At 40.4% G+C, this 19,984-nt stretch overlaps 1 protein-coding gene across 5 annotated transcripts in view; it reads right to left on the bottom strand.

Annotated features, from left to right (window-relative positions):
• The window catches only part of KDM2B (lysine demethylase 2B), a 189,440-nt gene that overhangs the window by 25,033 nt on the left and 144,423 nt on the right, over nt 1-19,984 (bottom strand). For 3 of the 5 annotated variants that reach the window (XM_089676473.1, XM_089676486.1, XM_089676495.1), the window contains 4 exons: nt 15,235-15,378; nt 10,957-11,043; nt 9,036-9,302; nt 4,946-4,984 (listed from right to left, as the gene is read on the bottom strand). In XM_089676473.1, the coding sequence (XP_089532599.1) occupies nt 4,946-4,984; nt 9,036-9,302; nt 10,957-11,043; nt 15,235-15,378 (537 nt within the window). The remainder of the gene's footprint in view (nt 1-4,945; nt 4,985-9,035; nt 9,303-10,956; nt 11,044-15,234; nt 15,379-19,984) is intronic. The other 2 variants (XM_089676478.1, XM_089676501.1) reach the window with 1 other exon arrangement.

Below are 19,984 nucleotides of genomic sequence, written 5' to 3'. Positions count from 1 at the left end.
CAGGTCCACTTGTCAATTTTTCAGATAGACCAGATCAGAAGCTCTATGCCACTCTATGGACAGGTGAATGTTTACACCCATCTACCTCCAAATCTGTCAGGGCCTGGAAAAAAAAAAAAAAAAAGGGGGGGGGGGGGGGGGCACTGCACTGTGTGAAAGAACCCTTAGTCAATGCTGCACAGTTGGTTTAATCTACTATTGCCCCTTGTCTGCATGAGCAGTATTTTGGTATAGGCGAAACTAACCCCTTAAAGTCCATTTAAAGGGCTGCCAGGAGGTGGGGGTGAAGGGATTAAGCAGTCAGTCACTTGCTTTCACGTTCAGGGTTGTTGTTGCCACCTTACCCATGTCTGTTCTGTCATGGTAACTGAAACAATAACTTAGAAATCTATACTAGCCATTCTAAATCTTTAGGAAAATGGGAACTTAAAGTGGTAATAAACCCAAAAGCAAACATATTATATTGCAGCCTACCAATTCTTAGATGTGATGGCTGCATTAGTTTTCCTTTTTAGGCTTTCTTTTATTTTCACCTGGTGATCTAGCCAGGAAGTCTGCTGTTTTTCAACAGAACAACCTGTCCTTCAAATGTAGCAGTTAGTGGGTTGAGTTAAACCATTTACCACTGATAGGGGTGCTTACAATGATCACCTTTATTTATGTAAAATCTTTATTCCTAAAGGAAAACCTCTTGCTTTAACTGCCTATAAAGTATTAGATGTACTAGCAGATTTAAGTAAACTAAACAAATTTAAGTCCACTCCAGCTAATACTCCCCTCCCCCCAGACTGACAATGCTGCCGTCTGCCATGCCTATGTGCTCCTTCATGCAGCGTGGAGGCACTCGAATAGGTGTGTTACTGGCCACATCACAAGGTGCAAACAGAGGGGGGAAAAAAGCCTTAAACAAAAATTAAAAATAAAAAAAAAAAAAACACAAATGAAGCTACCACATCGAAAGATTGCTAAGCTGCAATACATTCCATTTTTTAGTTTTGGGTTTAATACGGCTTTAATGCAGAATTAAACCCTCCTATCCTTCAGTTAGGACATCATCCTATTAGCTGTGGCACTATGAAAGATGGTTTGACAGTTCGGCTGACAGCACAAGAATCTGTGACAGTCATTCACAGCATACCCTGAAGGTAACGGTTTTGGGAAACCATTAAAATGATGAGTTTAACTCTGCTTTAATGTAGGATGTGCACTGCAAATGCACTAATAAACCTAAAGCAAGGCAAGCCATAGAACTCTGTGCAATACATCGAATCACAGGAAATGAAAAGCGAACAACACAGAAATGTAAACAAAGGGAGTATGGAAGCAATCAGAACCAAAAAGGTGTTGGAGCATCAGTGTACACAACAAGCTATCAACTGGAAGATGGAGAACCAGTTCATCTAGTTGCACTGTAGACACACATGCACCATAACTTCACCTACACACTGATCGCATATGCGATTTTGCTGAAATTGCGGTGCATTTTTCACAGACTAATGTGACTCAAAAACCTCATCAAAAGCACAACACAGGTGCACTCTTTTGATGCATTTTTGCCGTTTTCAATGAATGTCAATGGGGTGGTGTGTTTTTGGTGTAGCTTTTATTTTTTATTTTTTTTTAAACTGACAAAATATGACCCAAAACTGCGTCAAGGAGGATTTTGTTTTACACCAAAATGGAAGCACAACGGACCAGTGTGAAGGCATACATACACATACTAGGGAAGCATTTTGCCTTCAGCTTTTCTTGCGCTTTTTTTTAACGCAAAAGTGCTTCAAATACTCCTCAGCGATTTCTTCACACACTTCCATACATTGTAGCTAGTAAACACATTTTGAATACGATTCTTCTAATGTTGAAGGTTTAAGGTAATTTAAAATCATCAGGTTTAATGCATACTCTTTTGCTGTGTGCTTTCATGCTGTTTGACTGTTGCCATGGCAACACAGCAAGAATAGGTTATGGATAGGGTAGGTGTGATAGGTACAACTGTCATTAAGCATCTCAAATCATCACCAATGCTGAATTCTTCCACAACCTTCCCTTTCTCACATCAGGCATATGTGAATGTTTAGCGTGTAATACAATTCAGACAGAGCTTAAAGTGGAACCAACCACTTTCTCCTTTAGGCCTCATTCACACTTGCACTGTCATACCTGCGTTTATATATGCATTTCTAGATGCATATAAATGTACACTCACCGGCTATTTTATTAAGTACACCTTGCTAGTACCAGGTTGGACCCCTTTTGCCTTAAAAATTGCCTTAGTTCTTCATGGCATATATTTAACAATTCCTCAGAGAGGTACATATTGATCGCATCACGCAGTTGGTGCAGATTTGTCGACTGCACATCCATGATGCGAATCTCCTAGTCCACCACATCCCAAAGATGCTCTATTGGATTGAGATCTGGTGACTGTGGAGGCCATGGAGTACAGTGAACTCATCGTCATGTTTAAGAAACCAGTTGGAGATGATTTGAGCTTTGTGACATGGTGCATTATCCTGCTGGAAGTAGCCATCAGAAGATGGGTATACTGTAGTCATAAAGGGATGGTCATGGTCAGCAACAATACTCAGGTTGGCCGTAGCGTTTAAAATGTTGCTCAATTGGTAGTAAGGGGCCCAAAGTGAGCCAAGAAAATATCCCCCACTCCATTACACCACCACCAGCCTGAACCGTTGACACAAGGCAGGATGGATCCATGTTCTTTACGCCAAATTCTGACCCTACTATCTGAATGTCGCAGCTGAAATCGAGACTCATCACACCAGGCAATTTTGATGAGCCTGTGCAAATTGTCACCTCCGTTTCCTTTTCTTAGCTGACAGGAGTGGCACCTGGTGTGGACTTCTGCTGCTGTAGTCCATCTGCTTCAAGGTTCAACGTGTTAGGTGTCAGAGATGGTATTCTGCATACCTTGGTTGTAACGAGTGCTTATTTGAGTTACTGTTGCCTTTCTATCATCTGGAACCAGTCTTCCCATTCTTCTCTGACATCAACAAGGCATTTAAATTCACACAACTGCAGCTCACTGAATATTTTGTCATCTTCGGACCATTCTCTGTAAACCCTAGAGATGGTTGTGCGTGAAAACCCCAATAGATCAGCAGTTTTTGAAATCTCAGTCCAGCCCGTCTGGCACCAACAACGATGCCATAAAGTCACTTAACTCCCCATTCTTCCCCATTTTGATGCTCGGTTTGAACTTCAGCAAATCGTCTTCACCACGTCTAGATGTCTAAATGCATTGAGTTGCTGCCATGTAAATGGCTCATTAGCAATTTGTTTTACCAAGCAATTGAACCGGTGTACCTAATAAAGTGGCCGGTGAGTGCATGTGATATTTCATTCACAGTATAACTGCATTTAGAGAAAATAGAATTCTGTGCATCCAGGATCCAAAAATGCTAAAAATATGTACACATGATTAAACATCCCTAAATCTTTAAAAGGGTTAGTTCACCTTTACAAAACACTGTCTATGTAGATAAGGGGTTACTGTAGATAAAACAAACTGTGCAGCTCTGACCAAAGCTGAATAATGCCCTTGCTTTAGGTGTAGGCCATATACACACACGTCATGAAGCCTGACTAGAATACTCCCAGGATGTTGCTAGGACATTGCTAAGTGAGGCCTAGTCATTACTGCTCACCTCCACCATCACAGGAGTAAGCTTTTTCTCAGCATTTGAGATCTCACTCCTGTGAAGGAGGCAAGCAGTAATGACTAGGCCTCACATAGCACCATCTTGGGAATATTCTACTCAGGCTTTATGGGGTATGTGAATGACCTACAACTATAGCAAGTGCATTATTCAACTTTAGTCAGAGCTGCACAGTTTGTTTTTATCTACACAGACTACTAAAAAATGGTCTATGAAGATAAAGGTTGTCTGTGTAGATAAAAACAAACTGCAGCTCTGATTAAGTTGAAGAATACCCTTGCTATAGGTGTAGGCCATTCACATACCCCATGAAGCCTGAATGGAATACTCCCAGGATGTTACTATGTGAGGCCTAGTCATTACTGCTCGCCTCCATCACAGGAGTGAGATCTCAAATGCTGGGAAAAAGCTTACTCCTGTGATGGTGGAGGTGAGCAGTAATGACTAGGCCTCACTTAGCAATGTCCTAGCAACATCCTGGGAGTATTCCAGTCAGGCTTCATGATGTACGCATATGGCCTACACCTATTGCAAGGGCATTATTCAGCTTTAGCCAGAGCTGCACAGTTTGTTTTTATCTACACAGACAACCTTTATCTTCATAGACAGTTTTTTAGTAAAGAAGAACTAATCCTTTAAGCTGGAACATCTAAATGCAGGAAAAATTGATCTAAGAGGCATAAAACTAAACTAAGCGAAATGCAGGTATGCCAGTGTGAACAAGGTCTTACTGCCAAGGAAACTGCCATTTTAGCCTCTGTTTGATCTTCAGTTACCATGGTGCTGCACATGTGATCAACTAAGACACCAGCCTCTACATCGACAATTCAAGGTCTCTAGCTGACGCTGACATCTTCTCCTTGACTTTTTCTGTGTGGTCTTCAGCCACCTTGATAGGCTGGAGCAGGATGACATAATTCCCGCACATGTGCAGGAGTAATGTCTTCCCGGCATACAGACACTTTGCCGGAACGCAAACGGAGCTGCGCACGTGCAACAATGGAATCCTAAAGCTTTACTCCAGTCAAAACACTAAGTTTTGGACACAGTGAGAAAGATTAGGACCTCTGTATTGTTGTTATTGTCATCTGTCCTCCCAATGTTCCAACCCTTCCTAACAGCATAAAAAAACTATAACATTTTGTCTCTTCCATTAATAGACATACAGTACCAATTGACAGTCAGAATTTAATGCATCATAAATTGGGCAGCAAGCTTATCTATCACCAATGTAAGCCAGTAATTTTCAGAATTATATTATAATGTACCTTTTTCTTGAAGAGCTTGTCTTCTTTAACTAGCTTTAACTGCAGCAGAAAAAAAAACAATGTTAGTTGACAATAAAAAAGAAATTACATTAGATTATTAAACTATCTAACATTTGCACATGATATGCTATATGCTTTTTACAGCAAACCACAAATTAGGATTCTTCATATGATATCCTAAAGGGAACATTACCTTCAACACCTCCTAACTAGTAATCAGCAGCTTGTATCAATGTGCTTGCATTCAAGCTTTTCTCCCCATACAAGTCTATAAGAATCCAAAAGCTGAATGAAGCAGCCCACAAGGAGGTTAAAGTGATTGTAAAGGCTTATTTTTTAAAAGTAACAAACATCATACTTCCCTGCTTTGAGTAATTGTTTTGCACAGAGCAGCCTCCTCTTTTCGGGTCCCCCGCCGGGAAGCAGCTTCCTATTGAGGTACACCTGCATGATCGATCCTGAGCTGCCTTTGTGTGTCTATAAAGACACACAGAGCGTGACTCTGCCCCGCCCCCTCCTCCGTGGCTGTGACTTGACAGCAGCGGGAGCCAATGGGGAAAGAAAGAGCCTCTGCTTTCCTGCACATTGCTGGATCAAGATCAGGCTCAGATAAAGATAAAAGGGGGGGGGGGACTGGAGGGGGAAGCTGCATGCAGAAGGTTTTTTTTCATCTTACTGCAGAGAATGCTTGAAGGTAAAAAACCTTCTGCCTTTACAACCTCTTTAACTGTAGGCCAAACAAAGCTGCAATGAATTCTGAATGACATCAGAAGCATCTAAAACTGATGTCAAAAGCAAGCTGCATTTTCATAGCAACAAGAGCCCTTATATTGGTAGTGGAATGCTGTCATATTGGATTTTAGATACAGTACATAGGAATTACGTCAACCTGATGCTGATCAAAAGGATCTTCCTTAATCTGTTCCCACCTGCCCAATAGCAGAATGACAGCCGAGCAGGACTCTTGTCGATCTGGGTGGGTGTCATATGATGTCCTTCCTAGATCGCGCAGGGCCGCGCTGTGGCAAGATCTGTCACCGGCTGTGTACTTCAGACACAGCTGATGACAGATCTGTGTACCGGCCAGTTGCCAGTACCATGTGACCAATCACAGAAGGTCACATGACAATTGTAAACAATGGATGGCTTCCTTTCATGCCATCCATTGTATACAATTGTGTCACTAGCTGTGATTGGTCACAGTGATCACATTTACAGACTGGGTCAATCATAGCCCATCTGTGTCATGTGATTAGCCATGGCCAATCACAGCTAATCACAACAAAAAACCCTGAATTAATCAATTTCAGTTAAATGTTTGCTTATACCAAAGAAATGCTTGCTATAAGCAATGTGTAAAAAAAAAACCAAAAAAACTGATCACTTCCCCAAAGTTGTACAATGTTACTATAACATTATACTACTCTGGTCACAGTGTATTATGAAAAAAAAAACAAAAAAAAAAACAAACAAGATGATGGTCACCGGTCAGTGTCCCTTATCACCACCACAATACTTATATGATGACGCTGTACTGCACTGGTGACAGTATGCAAAAGAAAGAAAAAAAAAAGTGACTTTTTTAATGACAAAAAAATTACAGCTTCAAAAAACTTGCCATGCCTCTTACTAAACACCTCGGACTGTCTACTTTGCAAAAAGGGGTCACCTGGGGGATATCTGTACTGTCCTGACATTTTTGTGCTTCAAGAAATTAGATTGGCCATCAGTACTTCAGAATTTATTATTTAGTCTGTAGGAAAGTTATAGAGTTCACAAACTATGGGATATATCTGAAAATTGATCAATCCTGATTTGGATTATTTTCACCAAAGAAATGTAGCAGAATACATGTTGACCTAAATTTATGAAGAACAATTATTTATTTGCACAATTTTCTACCAGAAACAAAGCAAAACATGTTTTTTTTTCAAAATTTTCGGTCTTTTTTCATTAATTTAGCAAAAAATAAAAACCCCAGCGGTGATTAAATACCACCAAAAGAAAGCTCTAGTTGTATGAACAAAATGATAATTTAGTTTGGGTACAGCGTTGCATGACTGCGCAATTGTCATTCAAATTGTGAGCGCTAAAAGCTGAAAATTGGCCTGGGCAGGAAGGGGGTAAAAGTGCCTGGTTCTAAAGTGGTTAATCTAAAATAGGAATACTCCCTTAAAACTGAACCTTCCAAGAAACCAAACTAACACTGCTCCCAAAAGTGACTTGGTGCTTTGCCCTGCCCCCACCACTTAACAGTCCTATGCAAAGTATAATGGAATGGAACGCTCGCGGGTTAAACTAAAGAAAATGAATTGCTTTCCCCATCCATGTTAACAGTATGAAAAAATCTCCACTGTTGCCCCTGAAATGTGCTGGATGTTTTTATATGAATGTTCATGACGCTTATCTGATTTAGGCCTGGCACTCCGTTTTGTTTTTTAATGGTTTGAGCTACTGTTGGGTGCCTATCAAGGGAAGCCTTTCTATGTATGAGCCTTCTTACCAGAGCTATTAGGCTTGTTTGAAGTTTTTCTTCGTCTGACTACACCTGCAAGTCTAAAAGTACCCAGTGCCTCGGAGTATGTTCTGCTATAACAGGGACCAGCTGTGGGTTTCAGTCTGCGCCTCAAAGCATTAACTTCAATTAACAGTGTAAATGAAGCCTGCAAACAGTGTTTGCATACTTCATTTATAAAGTATGCTGTAACAATCTGCATATGCTCAGACATGCTGCATATGTGAAATGTACACATTGCATCTACAACTCCTGTTAAACAGCCCTAATTAGGACCTTCATCCCTTTGCTAGTGAGACTTCTGTCGGACAGAGAGCTGTACAAATGGGCCAAAAGTCAGATGGTTCCTGCTGAACCAACAGTTTTTGGTCTAGGTGTACCCAACTTTAGTCCTATTTCTTTAGTGGAGGTTTTTACACTAGCCATGACCCAGTAAAATGGGTTTAGAAGGAAGGGGAAAAGGCTGCACATTATTACATTGACACCAAACATTTGATTTTACTTGAGAGTTCAGCTCCGCTACAAAGGCCAAGATCTGCCACAGAAGAGCTGTACTTTGACATTAAAGTGTTACTAAACCCAGGACCCTGCATTCACTATATCTGGTCTCCCATAGTACACAGAACATGGAAATGCAATTATTTCAGTAAATATAAACTGCTAAATACCTTTTCTCATCAGCATTCAGGCTAGGTTCACAGCTAAGCGTTTTCCGCACAGTTTTGCAGAAATGCACTACAGTCCATTTAACATGATTTCCTATGGGGCATGTTCACATCTCTTCAGTTTTTGGAAAGGGTCATGGACTTTTTTGAACGCAAAGAGTTGCATTTTTGGTTCTATTGACAACAAGAAAAAAAGCAAAACCTGCAAAATGCATAAAAAATGCAAAACGCACCACAGAAAAGGATCAAAGACACTGCATAGGTGTGAACCTAGCCTAAGAGCAGTCTTGTGACTCATCAGTGTCCAGCAGAGCACTGGTTAAAGCTTGTAGGAGGAGTTTTCATTCTGATTATCCTATGAATCTGCATAACCCCCGACCCTCTGTCTGGACAGATTGGCCCTGTGCTAATTACATTCATTCTCCCAAGAAAAAAAAAAAAAAACTCTAGCAATACACACCAAACTGAGCATAGCATGTGCAGCTTGCCCCTAAGGCTCAGTTCTATCAGCAGATGGATTGGGGACAGTGGAAGAAGGGGAGGATCACAGAAGAGAGGATCAAACAGCCTTTCTACACAATAAGAAGATTAACCCCTTAGGTTCCACAGTCAGTATAACAAGCATAATTTACTGCACATACAGACTGATTTTACTGTTGTGGGTTTAGTAACACTTTAACATGAATGGAGTGCTCTGCACATAGCATTCATATATCTGCAAAAGCCTGGTGTATGTAAAACTGGGCCTGTCATTTTCATACATGAAGTTGAAACAAACCAGCAGTGGTCCAGTGAAATGGATGACCACAGACATCACAAAATGATGCAGCTTTTTACTTTCAACAACCATTTAAAACAGATAAACAACCCCCATCAGTCAGCTTGCAATTTCACTCTGTTTCTAACTCACCCTCTTCCTGACTGCAGGGTCAGAAGTTTTTTCCAGAGGCCGTTTCCTCTTAAAGGGGCCATCGTCAGGTTTTCGTTTTACAATTCCCTCCAGGACTTTCTTTTTGGGCTGTTCTTCCAAATTCTGCCTAGGGGTTTCCTCTCTTTCTTTCTTTTTTACAAGTTCTGTTATCTCCTTATTATCCCGGTTCATCTTCTGCTCCTTAAGCAAAGACCCCGGCAGGTTGGAAGCATACTTAAATCCTGGACCTCTTTTTTGCTTGTAGACCAAAAAGTGAAAAAACATGAAACACTTTATATCTTATGCTTAAGGTTACGTGCATTTATAATAGTAAATAATAAAAACTAAAAGGTCTTAATTGCATGTTCCCTCTGTATAGATTAATGTATGAAACTAGAGGTCGCCCAGAAATTTTTTAGAAAATATGAGGGTAGTGATTAAGCATTACAGACACTTGTGACACACTGGACATGTACTTCCGGGCCTAGGATGGGGATTTGGAGGTTTACTTTGAATCGTATACGCAACTCAAGCTATGATATTACATTGCACTTTGGTGAGGTTTATTACATTTTTTAAATAGTAGTCGGCTATGCAAGGCTTTTCTTAGAAATTATAGTTTGTTGTTGAATTACTTCTACTGAAGTTCCAGCTTCCTTGTACAATCACTGAAATTGCCTACTTTTTCAATATGCTGTCTGTGGATGTTCCTCTTGAACATATTGGGGTTGATTTACTAAAACTGGAGAGTGCAAAATCTGGTGCAGCTGTGTATGGTAGCCAATCAGCATTTAACTTCAGCTTGTTCAATTAAGCTTTGACAAAAAAATTGGAAGCCGATTTTTTTCTATGCAGAGCTGCACCAGATCATGCACTGTTTGCACATTGTTTTACTAAAATCAACTCCATGTTATTGAAATGCTTACAATTTTTGAAATAAAGGAAGTATTAAAAAAACAAAAAAAAACAGATAACGCCGAAATAACACATCTATTAGGCCTCATGCACACTGTGCATTAACCCCCGAAGCATGAGACTCCCCTTTTAGGTGCAGGTAGAAGGCACACCATCCAGCCCCACTGCTGCCACCCTGTAACACTCTATGAGGGACTAACAGCTGCTGCAGCTGGATGGTTGCACCGAGGGGTACTAACATTTAGGGTAATTGCCCAGCGACAAATACCCTGAATATAGACTGCTTGTATTTCGGGCATTTTATAAGCAGAACAGAATTATGCCCTAAAATGTGTGCAACATTTCAGTTTACAAAAACATCTACATGTTTTACTAAATAATAAAAGCAATTTAAGGCTAGGTTCACATCTGTGCGGGTGGTGGTGCTGCTGCGGATCTGCACAAAAATCTGTGCACCTACACAGAAGAATGCAGACCCCGTGGGTGGGTGCCATTAATTCTAATAGCACGCCGCCCGCATTGGAAATCGCAACCGTACTGGGAACCGAGGTTCCCGTGCGGGCTGCGTTTTCAGAAGTGCAGGGACTTCTTCCCTGCGTGTCCCGGGGCACGGGAGTCCATTCAAGTGAATGGGCTCTCATGCCCAGGCAGAATGCGAATATGTGAACCAGGGGTTAAGGTTTCCAGTGCTGACTGGCTGGCCCACCCTTATACTTGGAATAGCCCCACTAGTATCAAAAGAGGGGAGTCCAGCATAGAGTTAGATACTCACAAAATATTCACAAGGTTCCACTACAGAGGACTACAAATGAAACTCACAAAAGGTCTAATGTAGGTCTACTACTGCCATGAGCACATATTTTGCTGGAACCTGAATACAACTACAAAACCACAGTTATCTGCCCTACAGCATATAAGAGGTTAACATACATATACTTCTATTAAATTTTCCCAGGTGCCAGTCTATCTTATGACATGGCAGCTTATGCAGTAACCATATACTCACTTTCCCAGTTTTCCCAGCATGGTTGCATTTTGGACATTCCCAGCAGTTTGGAAGTTCATCATTTACCACACCATCAGATTCCTTTATCTGTAAAAAAATAGACAATTAAAATGTCTTCTCAACACAGTTTTGTCACACGCCAATGACACCCAATGTCAATACTTCTCTTTCCTGAAACTACCACAAGTCCCAATGGAAGCTTCATATTTAGTTCAGTGAGCTTGTTAGAGTAGGAAGACCTACATTTAGGTGGTTTGTGATGTGTGCAATCAGACAAACCAATTATGAGGTATGATACACATGCATATGTACATGTAACTATGCAAAATTATCCATACATAAACTTCAGCTTTGTCCTTTTTATGTCCTGTGAAGGAAACCGCATTCATGTGCACCCTTAAACACCTCTGAATTTTGTCTCTTTTGGTGTACGCCTATTTCATTATGTACAGTGATCTACAGTAAGCTATATGGTTCTAATGGTTATTGATCTGTACGTGGAATGGAATGTGTTCTGTCACCATCTCATCTTTGTTTTGAACACTCCGTACAGGGATTGAAAAACTTTTCTTATTTGCCCCCTTTTGGTCTGTTAAATATACCATTGAAAGTGTTACGTTATGATAAAAAACAAAAAAAAAAAACCAAACAATTGACTTTGTTATCTCAAGGTGCCTAATTAGCCCTCCAGGTTCCTATTTCGAGACTACATATCAATTTGCATGCATGTTTTGGGGATAGGAGAAGAAAAGGATGCAATTCAGTAGTTATAGGGAAACATCACCCAAAAGGGGAAGTTTTGCTTGTCTCCCCCCCCCCCCTTTAACATTTGTAATTTTTATTGGGTGGGTGTGGGAGAGCAGATAACTGATTTTGACAGGTATCAGATCCCACTTCCACCTGGATTGCCTAAGCGATCTGAGCTGAAGTTCATCCCCTACCTCCTGTTTGCCCGCAGCCTTCTGGGACATATCACAGGTTCCAGAATACCATTCACAAAGCGCGGCTCGCACATGCACAGTGGAAAGCTGAATGTGAAACCGCAAGGCTTCACATCCTGTTTCCCTTGGTTAAGATGCCGGAACATGGGCCCAAAGCCCAGTGAAGAATCGGCTCTGCGGTGAGGACAGCTGGATCCCTGGACAGGTAAATGTCCTTATATTAAAAGTCATCAGCTACATTATTTGAGGGAGGGAGGGAGGGTGCGGGGGGGGGACTGAAGCTCTTCTTTAAGCAAGAGACAACTGAACAGGGCTGGCACCTATCGGTCTAGTAAAAAAACTCTGCATATAATAGGGAATTAGTAATTGAATATATTTCTTGCAGATTAACAAGTTGCAGGGGTCCATAAAGGGATAAACCATTGGGAACTATGCATGTATTGCGGAGATGTAATTCATTTTTTCACCCCGACAGATACTTTACAAATGCTAAAGCCTTGACATCATGATCAAGACAGTGGACAATAGAAAAGAAAATGCTGTGAAAAAAAAAACCAAAAAAAAAACCACAAAACAACAAATGGTTCGATCTCTAGACTCTGCCTGTCGGTGATTGCTTTGTCTTTAATTTAATAGCTGCCATGTAGATAAGCCTGTGCACACAGGTCATAGCCTATCTGATCACTCACAATGGAAAACAAAGAATGGGCTATACAATTTCAGCATACCTGAGACATTTTCTTCTGTATTGTAGTAAATTATTGGGAATGCTTGTGTGCCAAACACTGCTCACTTACCATCCAACCACTCTGAATCTGCTTACATTTTATGGCTAGATGTAAGTGTATGTTAACATGCACCTGAGCAGCACAATGGCTAAGTGGTTAGCACTTTTGCCTGGCAGTACTAGGATTGTTGGTTCAAATCCCAACCATGGCACCTCCTGCCTGGAGTATGCATGTTCTCCCTGTGCCTGCGTGGGTTTCCTCCGGGTACTCCGGTTTCCTCCCACACTCCAAAGACATGCAAGTACGTGAATTGGCTCCTGTCTACATTAGCCCTAGTATGTGTATGTATGTATGTATGTATGAATGTAAATTAGGGACCTTAGATTGTACAATATATATGTAAAGCACTGCGTAAACTGACAGCGCTATACAAGTACCTGAAATAAAATAAAGGTGCCATAGACCTGCAGGCACAGTCAAGTACAGCTATGATCTGACTGCCCTCAGGCACCAGAGTCTACCGGTATATATACAAATATGAATGTTCTGCTCAACTGAACATTTGTGTTTATGCCTATAGAAAGTGGAGGAGCAGTCAGACATTGCATTTGACTTATTTCTTGGGGTAAAAAAGCATTCAGACAGGTTTTTTTTTTTACCCGTGTGGCAAGGGTGATCTAATCAGTGGGTATGAAACTTTTGCCCAACCCATCCATGTTCACCAAGGCTATGCAGGTTGCATTTGAGCTGTTTCTGCATTGCGTTTTTGATGTGTTTTTTTTTCTGGTCACTAAGCAGATTTAAAATGCAAAAATGTATCAAAAACGTGGCAAAAAACGCAATACATTCTTTTCTGCAGCGTTTCCATTGAAGTCTATAGAACCAAAAAAAATTTTTTTTTGCTTACAAGAAATCCCTAATCCTTTCTAAAAAAAAAAAAAAAAAAAAAAAAAAAAAAAAAAAAAAAGGCAGCGAGTAAAAACACAAAGATGTGAACATGTCCCATAGGGAATTATGTTAAACGGACTGTACTGCGTTTCTGCAAAACGCAAAATGCAGCAGAAACCGCTTAGGTGTGAACCTAGGGTAAGGGTCCCGAGTTGACAAGTTTTGGGCTTGCATCAATGGCCAAATGCAGCTTGATTTCAGGTGCATTTGAGATCAGTTTGAGATCAGAGTTCACTGACAGATGAATCTGACCTCCTCCTGACTTCCTAAACTGCATCAACCCATTTCAAACTGATTTTGCATTCCCTCTAACTTGGGAAAGAAGCAGTCTGATGCAGACTTAAAATGAGCAGATTAATGCATAACAATGGTAAGCATATATGACTGCATTAAAGACTGCACCCAAAGTAAAGGGATTATGAGAGCATACCTCTACCCTACCCTTTTATATAAAAATTTCTCTTACTGCAGTTTTTTGTCCTGATAGTTAGGCAATAAGAAAAACAAATCCCCGATATCTTGACAAAAGAGCTGAAAACAAACCTCAAGCTCAGCACTATCATCGTCTGCATCACGAAGGTCCTTTCATATGGCAGAAGTCATGATTACTGCATTATTTAGCTCTTTGTATCAGATAACTTGAAGCAGCACAGCAGATGTTGGCACTTGCATAAAAACTAATTATAGCTACAGAAAAAGCTATTGAAAAATTCTGCAAAGACTATTAAATGATGGAACTCAGCCAAATAAACAGCAATTGTGCTGCCAGAAAGAAAGGTTGATCAACTAGGAATTTTGTACTACCCCATGAGAGAATATTATTAATGAGGGTCCTTGTATAATAGCAGTGACAGTGGTTATAACGATGCCGTTTTCTACAACAGATTTTATTAACTGACAGGATGATGTGTGCTAAGAGATTTGCTATTTAATCCTTAATGTCTGCCCATAACCCATCCACTACCGATAATGGGACAAATACATACACAAGATGATTATCAATCAATTCACTACTGACATCTGTAAGACATTCATGAATCAGCCAGCTACTACTCCATTGTGTGCACAGGGATGAATGATGACATTGACAGATTTTTAGTACTGGGGATATGTTGTTTTATTTCTAAAGGACACCAGGAGTCAAACCATCTATTGACGGTACTGACTTAACACCCTAGCCTTCTATAGATGCTCAGCGATATGCTGCATACAGTATTTTTTTTTTTCTTTCTTTTAACAAACCAGCAATTCGCTTAAGATAACAGCAATGCAGATCGTAGGATTTAACAAACCTACACGTTACAGAAATATAGCCACTTTGAACTGTAATTACTGTACTGTAGCTTTGTATTTAATAGAAAGATTTATTTTTGGAAGCAGAGCGGTGGTAATCAGTTAATTACTCAATGTATTTTACTATACATTTATATAGCGCAGTCATTTTGTTAATTGACAGAGTTGGCATGCTGATGTAATATGCACAATATAGATGGAATCCAGTTAAACAGTCAGTATATTTATGGCATGTAAATCACTACAAACCCACTGAAACAAAGGATAATTAAGCTTTCAACCCCAGCATGTAAAACATTAGTGCCAAGCCCCTAGGCACTAGGTCTAATATTCTTAATAAATGTGCAAAACCTACTTATGTTACCTACCTTAAGGCATCCTGGATGGATTATTTCATTGCAGATGGAGCATTCCATCAACATTACATTAAATTTTGCTTCCTGGCCTTCCACGCAGTCCTCCTTTCCTGCTTCTCCACATACTAAACAGACAGCTGTATGAGGCAAAACCGGCTACAAGGACAAAAAAAAAGAAAAAGCAGAAATCATAGTAACATCTATACAATTATACGATTCAGATTAAATGTAAAGGGTCTATGTGCTAAGATTTTTTTCCATTGTGGTTTGGATAAACAACTGAAGCAAGCAAGATGTTTCCAACCTGAAGACCTTTGGTATGGCTTGTCTGAATCCAGATTTGTGTGGGCCTGTGTGCATGGCCTGCAGCATCTGCTGCTCTGCTTCCTCATTATCAAACCCATACAGGAAAAACACCCTCCTGTACACAGACCATAAAGTTTAAACAATGAGCACTGGCGGAGATTTCAGCATTTGCCAAAGATAATTAGACTGCCCTAAAGTTTGTATCCAATAGCTTTGAATATAGCAAAGACCAAAAGACTCACATTGGCAAGAAATGTCTGAGAATTTTCTTCATAAGTATTGTGAAACTCAAGAAAACATAAGAGGAATTTTTCCATCTTTGTACTGAACATCTGAGTTTGAATATTCAGTCTTAAAAATATAACTGCAGAAATGTATATTGTTGCCTATTCTGACAATAAATATCTATGGCCTGGCAGATTTTCTGACAACACTCATTCTCCCATCTCCTTAAAGTACATCTACACCCAGAAAATAGACATTGAAGTATTCCCCTTTCCTTAACAAACAGTAAACATGTTTTAAAACAAGTTCTCACTAAACTCTGTAGCTACAGCCACTGTGGGGGAAATTCCCCTTTAGGGCCCACTCACACCGCTCGCTGTGTTTTTTCGAAATGAATGGGCTGCAAACACCTTCACATGCAAAAAAATAGCACTATGCATTGTGGTGTGCTGTGGTGAGTTGCAGTGCAAATGTGTTGTGGAGGTGCCATAAATGAAGAGCAACATAGCGCAAATAGGGGTTGATTTACTAAAACTGGAGATTGCATAATCTGTTGCAGCTGTGCATGGTAGCCAATCAGCTTCCAACTTCAGCTTGCTCAATTAAGCTTTGAAGAAAAAAAAAAAACCTGGAAGGTGACTGGCTACCATGCACAGTTGCACCAGATTTTACGCCCTCCAGTTTTATTAAATCAACTCCATAGTGTTTTACCTTGGGTTACCACAACATGGATGTGTGAATGACCCCTCAAAGTTCACTGAAAGTATTGAAATCTCAACTCCTCACCCCTTATTTTCTCTGGCAGCAATGTAAATAAACAGCAGGTTAGAAACTTTAGAGTCTCTGTAGCTGCTTGTACTGTGGAGTAATTCATCCTCAAAGATCCCACCAGAGGTCAGAAAGGGCTTTTTTTTATAATGGCTTGTTCACATCAGAATGATCTGCTGCAGGTGTCAACATGATCCCAACGACGCCCCAAAATGCAGATCATAAATGCATTTGCCTGAACTGGATCACATGGTATAGCAGCACCATCCGGTCACACTGCACTAAATTGCACAGGAATGCAGACCACATTTCTGTGCAAATCAGGTGTGAACCAGTCCTTGGAGTGTTACTAAACCCAGGACCCTGCATTCACTCTATCTGGTCTCCCACAGTACACAGAACATCGAAATGCAATTATTTTAGTAAATATAAACTGCTAAATACCTTTTCTCGTCAGCAGTTAGAGCAGTCTTGTGACTTCTATTAGTGTGCAGCAGAACACTGATTAATCTTGTAGGAGGAGTTTTTATTGTCCTTTGACAGTCCTATGTGGCTACATGACCCCTGAACCTCTATCTGGACAGTGCTCATTGGCCCTGTGCTGATCACATGCCCCCTCTCAAAGAGAAAAAAAAAACAACTCTCTAGCAATACACACTAAGCGGAGCATGTGCAGAGAGACTCCTAGAGCTCTGTACTATCAGCATATTGATTGGAGACAGTAGAAGGGGAGGTGCAGAGAAGTCAGAATAAAACATTGTTTTTGCACAATGCAATACATTGTGGTACAGTGAATAACTCCTAAATGAGCACAGTTTAGGAGATATTCACATCTGTAGCAGCTGGTGACATCATCGGCGCATGCACCCTATGTTCTGAATGGACGGCATTCTTTTCTAACTGTAGTTAGAAAAGCTAGCATAAACTTAAAAAAGGGGCAAAAAAGAATCTTTGATGAGTAAACCTACACAGTTATAATAATTTAAAACTGAATATTCAAATTCTAGCTCTTAAAAAAAAAAGTTAATAAAAATTAACACCTTCCTGTTGCAAGCGTCTTTAAAATGTACGCTGAGCTATGCATGTGCAGTTCAGTGTACATGCTCCAGAATGCATTTTTGCCGAGATAAAGCAACTCTGGTGTACATGCACAGGAGTTTGATCATCCCAGGTCAGCCAATTAAGGAGGCCAAAGATGCCACACCCAGAGGAAGACCAGGCGACAATCTTGGCACTAGAGACACGGAGCTCACAGATGTTGCATTGCTGATGGAAAGGCATGTACGACCGACTATAGTTCAATTTTGAAAGTTACGTACATACGTGCAGAGATTGACCGTGCATTTGCAACTGCCATTTTCTGTGGCCTGTCAACACGTAGCACACCTAATGTGGCATCCCTCCTCTATACGTATATGGCTACTGAAAATGTGAAGGAACACAAAAAAAAGCTCCTGTAGTTGCAGCCTGCCCTGTTTATCTTTTGCAGGAAATCTCAATAGCAACAAGGCGGTTCTAGAAACAGAAAAACTGGGCAATGAGCCATATTTATCAAATGGTCAATAGGAAAAACTGTACTTGTTGCCAGTACTATGCAATAAAATGCCTTCATTTGCACAGTAAAGTATGGGAAATTGAGGCGGAGACGCTAACCATTTGCTAACATACAATTCACAACACAATGAAAATTTTAGAAGGATGATGTTTGATGGATTGTAAAGCCCAACTCCAGGACTGAAAAGAAAAAACCTCTTATAGACCCCCATGCACACTGCAAGGTTAAAATTCTAGTTACTCTAGGGGTGAGGAATTAGGTGTAATACTTACTCTATACTTCGCTCCAGCAGGAGTGGCAGCTTCATCTGTGTGACTGGCCCCCTAAAGCAAGGGAGAATGTCACCAGCACACCAAGGATTACCAATATGGGTCCAAAGGTTTTAATGAACGATCACATAATTACAGTAAAGCAACGTTTTGTAGTCTTGCAGGGCATCAAGCATGTAATGTCCTGCGAGACTCTGAAACGTTGCCTTGCTGTAACTATGTGATCGTTCATTAAAACTTTTGGACCCATATTGGTAATCCTTGGTGTGCTGGTGACATTCTCCCTTGCCGATTCTGTTCGGTTCCAGCTGACAGTCGCTGCAGCACCCACTTATACACACAGCCATTTTTAACGCAGGAACGTGTGCGCTTGGATTGTACACTTGCATTCTGGCCCCCTAAAGCCTGCCAAGGGTCACGTGATAACATCATCAAGGACTGCCCACCACCATAGAGTGAAGGATAGCACCGGAACGATGAGTGAGGCAAGTATTACATTTTTATTTCTCATCCACTAGATTTAATTAACATTTTCCCCCCCACAGATGGGCTTTAAATTAATCCGAATGACAGTTATATTACCATGTGCTGTTATTAAGAGTGGAAGCCCCATCCTATACCTTTTGACCACTTACATTTTAAGCTGATAAGTTAGCTTATAAAAATTATATTTGGTTATAGTTTTTACCATCTTCTTGTTAACCAACTACTCATTTGGTCTAGGAGGGACATAACAGGGGAGTATGAACCTTATTTTTTGCCAGTGCTCTTCTCCGTGCTCACTCTGGAATGTGAGTGGGCCCTTGCAGTTCTAACATACAACGCAGGATCACTGGTCCTGCATTGTACATGATTATATTGACAAGATAATGGTCACACAACTGGAGAACAAGAGCAGGTTCGTGTGACCAGATATTACTGGAAGGGAGGAAGGAAGGAATAGGTATAATAAGTATTCACTTCTAGTATACTCCCCCACCCCCCCTCAAACGACAAAAAAAGTATAAATATAAGAGAAGGAGCACCCAAATATAATTTTTATAAGTTGACCAGAGTACAGCTTTAAGGAAACCTGTAATAGAAGGAATATGAAAACTTCTTTTGCTGACCATCATCTGAAAATTCTATTTGCTTAGCAGTAATACTTTCTGGAACACTGACCTACAATATTGAAACTCATGAAAACCAGGGTACCCAATATGCATATTACAGGTCAGTGATTCAAAAATAAAAAAAAAAGAAAAATGAAATGCGTACAATTTCTTCCACAGTTACCTTGAACAGCTGATTGAAGGCACTCACTGGGTATTTAGCAGCTTCATATTCAGATATGCAATATGAAAAACCAGTGAGAAAATATCATTCTATTATACAGGACTATCCCATTTATTACAAAATCATAGACACAGAAAAACTCAACATATACTGTACTTTCTGACAATGCCCTTCATATGCTGATTACTTTCAACACACAGCTGGCCCAAAATGCCCTGAGATTCATTTATGGATCTGTGATCTGGTAACTAATGGACTAGCCCTGTAGAATAGAATGATATTCAGACAATATTTTTAATGTCAGATATTAGTGAAGCCTCTAACAGCAAGACAGCCAGGGATGTAGCTTTCTTTTTTTTTTGTG

This window comes from Staurois parvus, unplaced genomic scaffold (assembly GCF_062004578.1).
Source record: "Staurois parvus isolate SC_StPar_1 unplaced genomic scaffold, SC_StPar_1.0 ptg000014l, whole genome shotgun sequence".
Taxonomy (NCBI): Eukaryota; Metazoa; Chordata; class Amphibia; order Anura; family Ranidae; genus Staurois; species Staurois parvus.
Note: the sequence above shows the minus strand (reverse complement) of the source record. Positions and strands in the feature narration are given on the sequence as shown.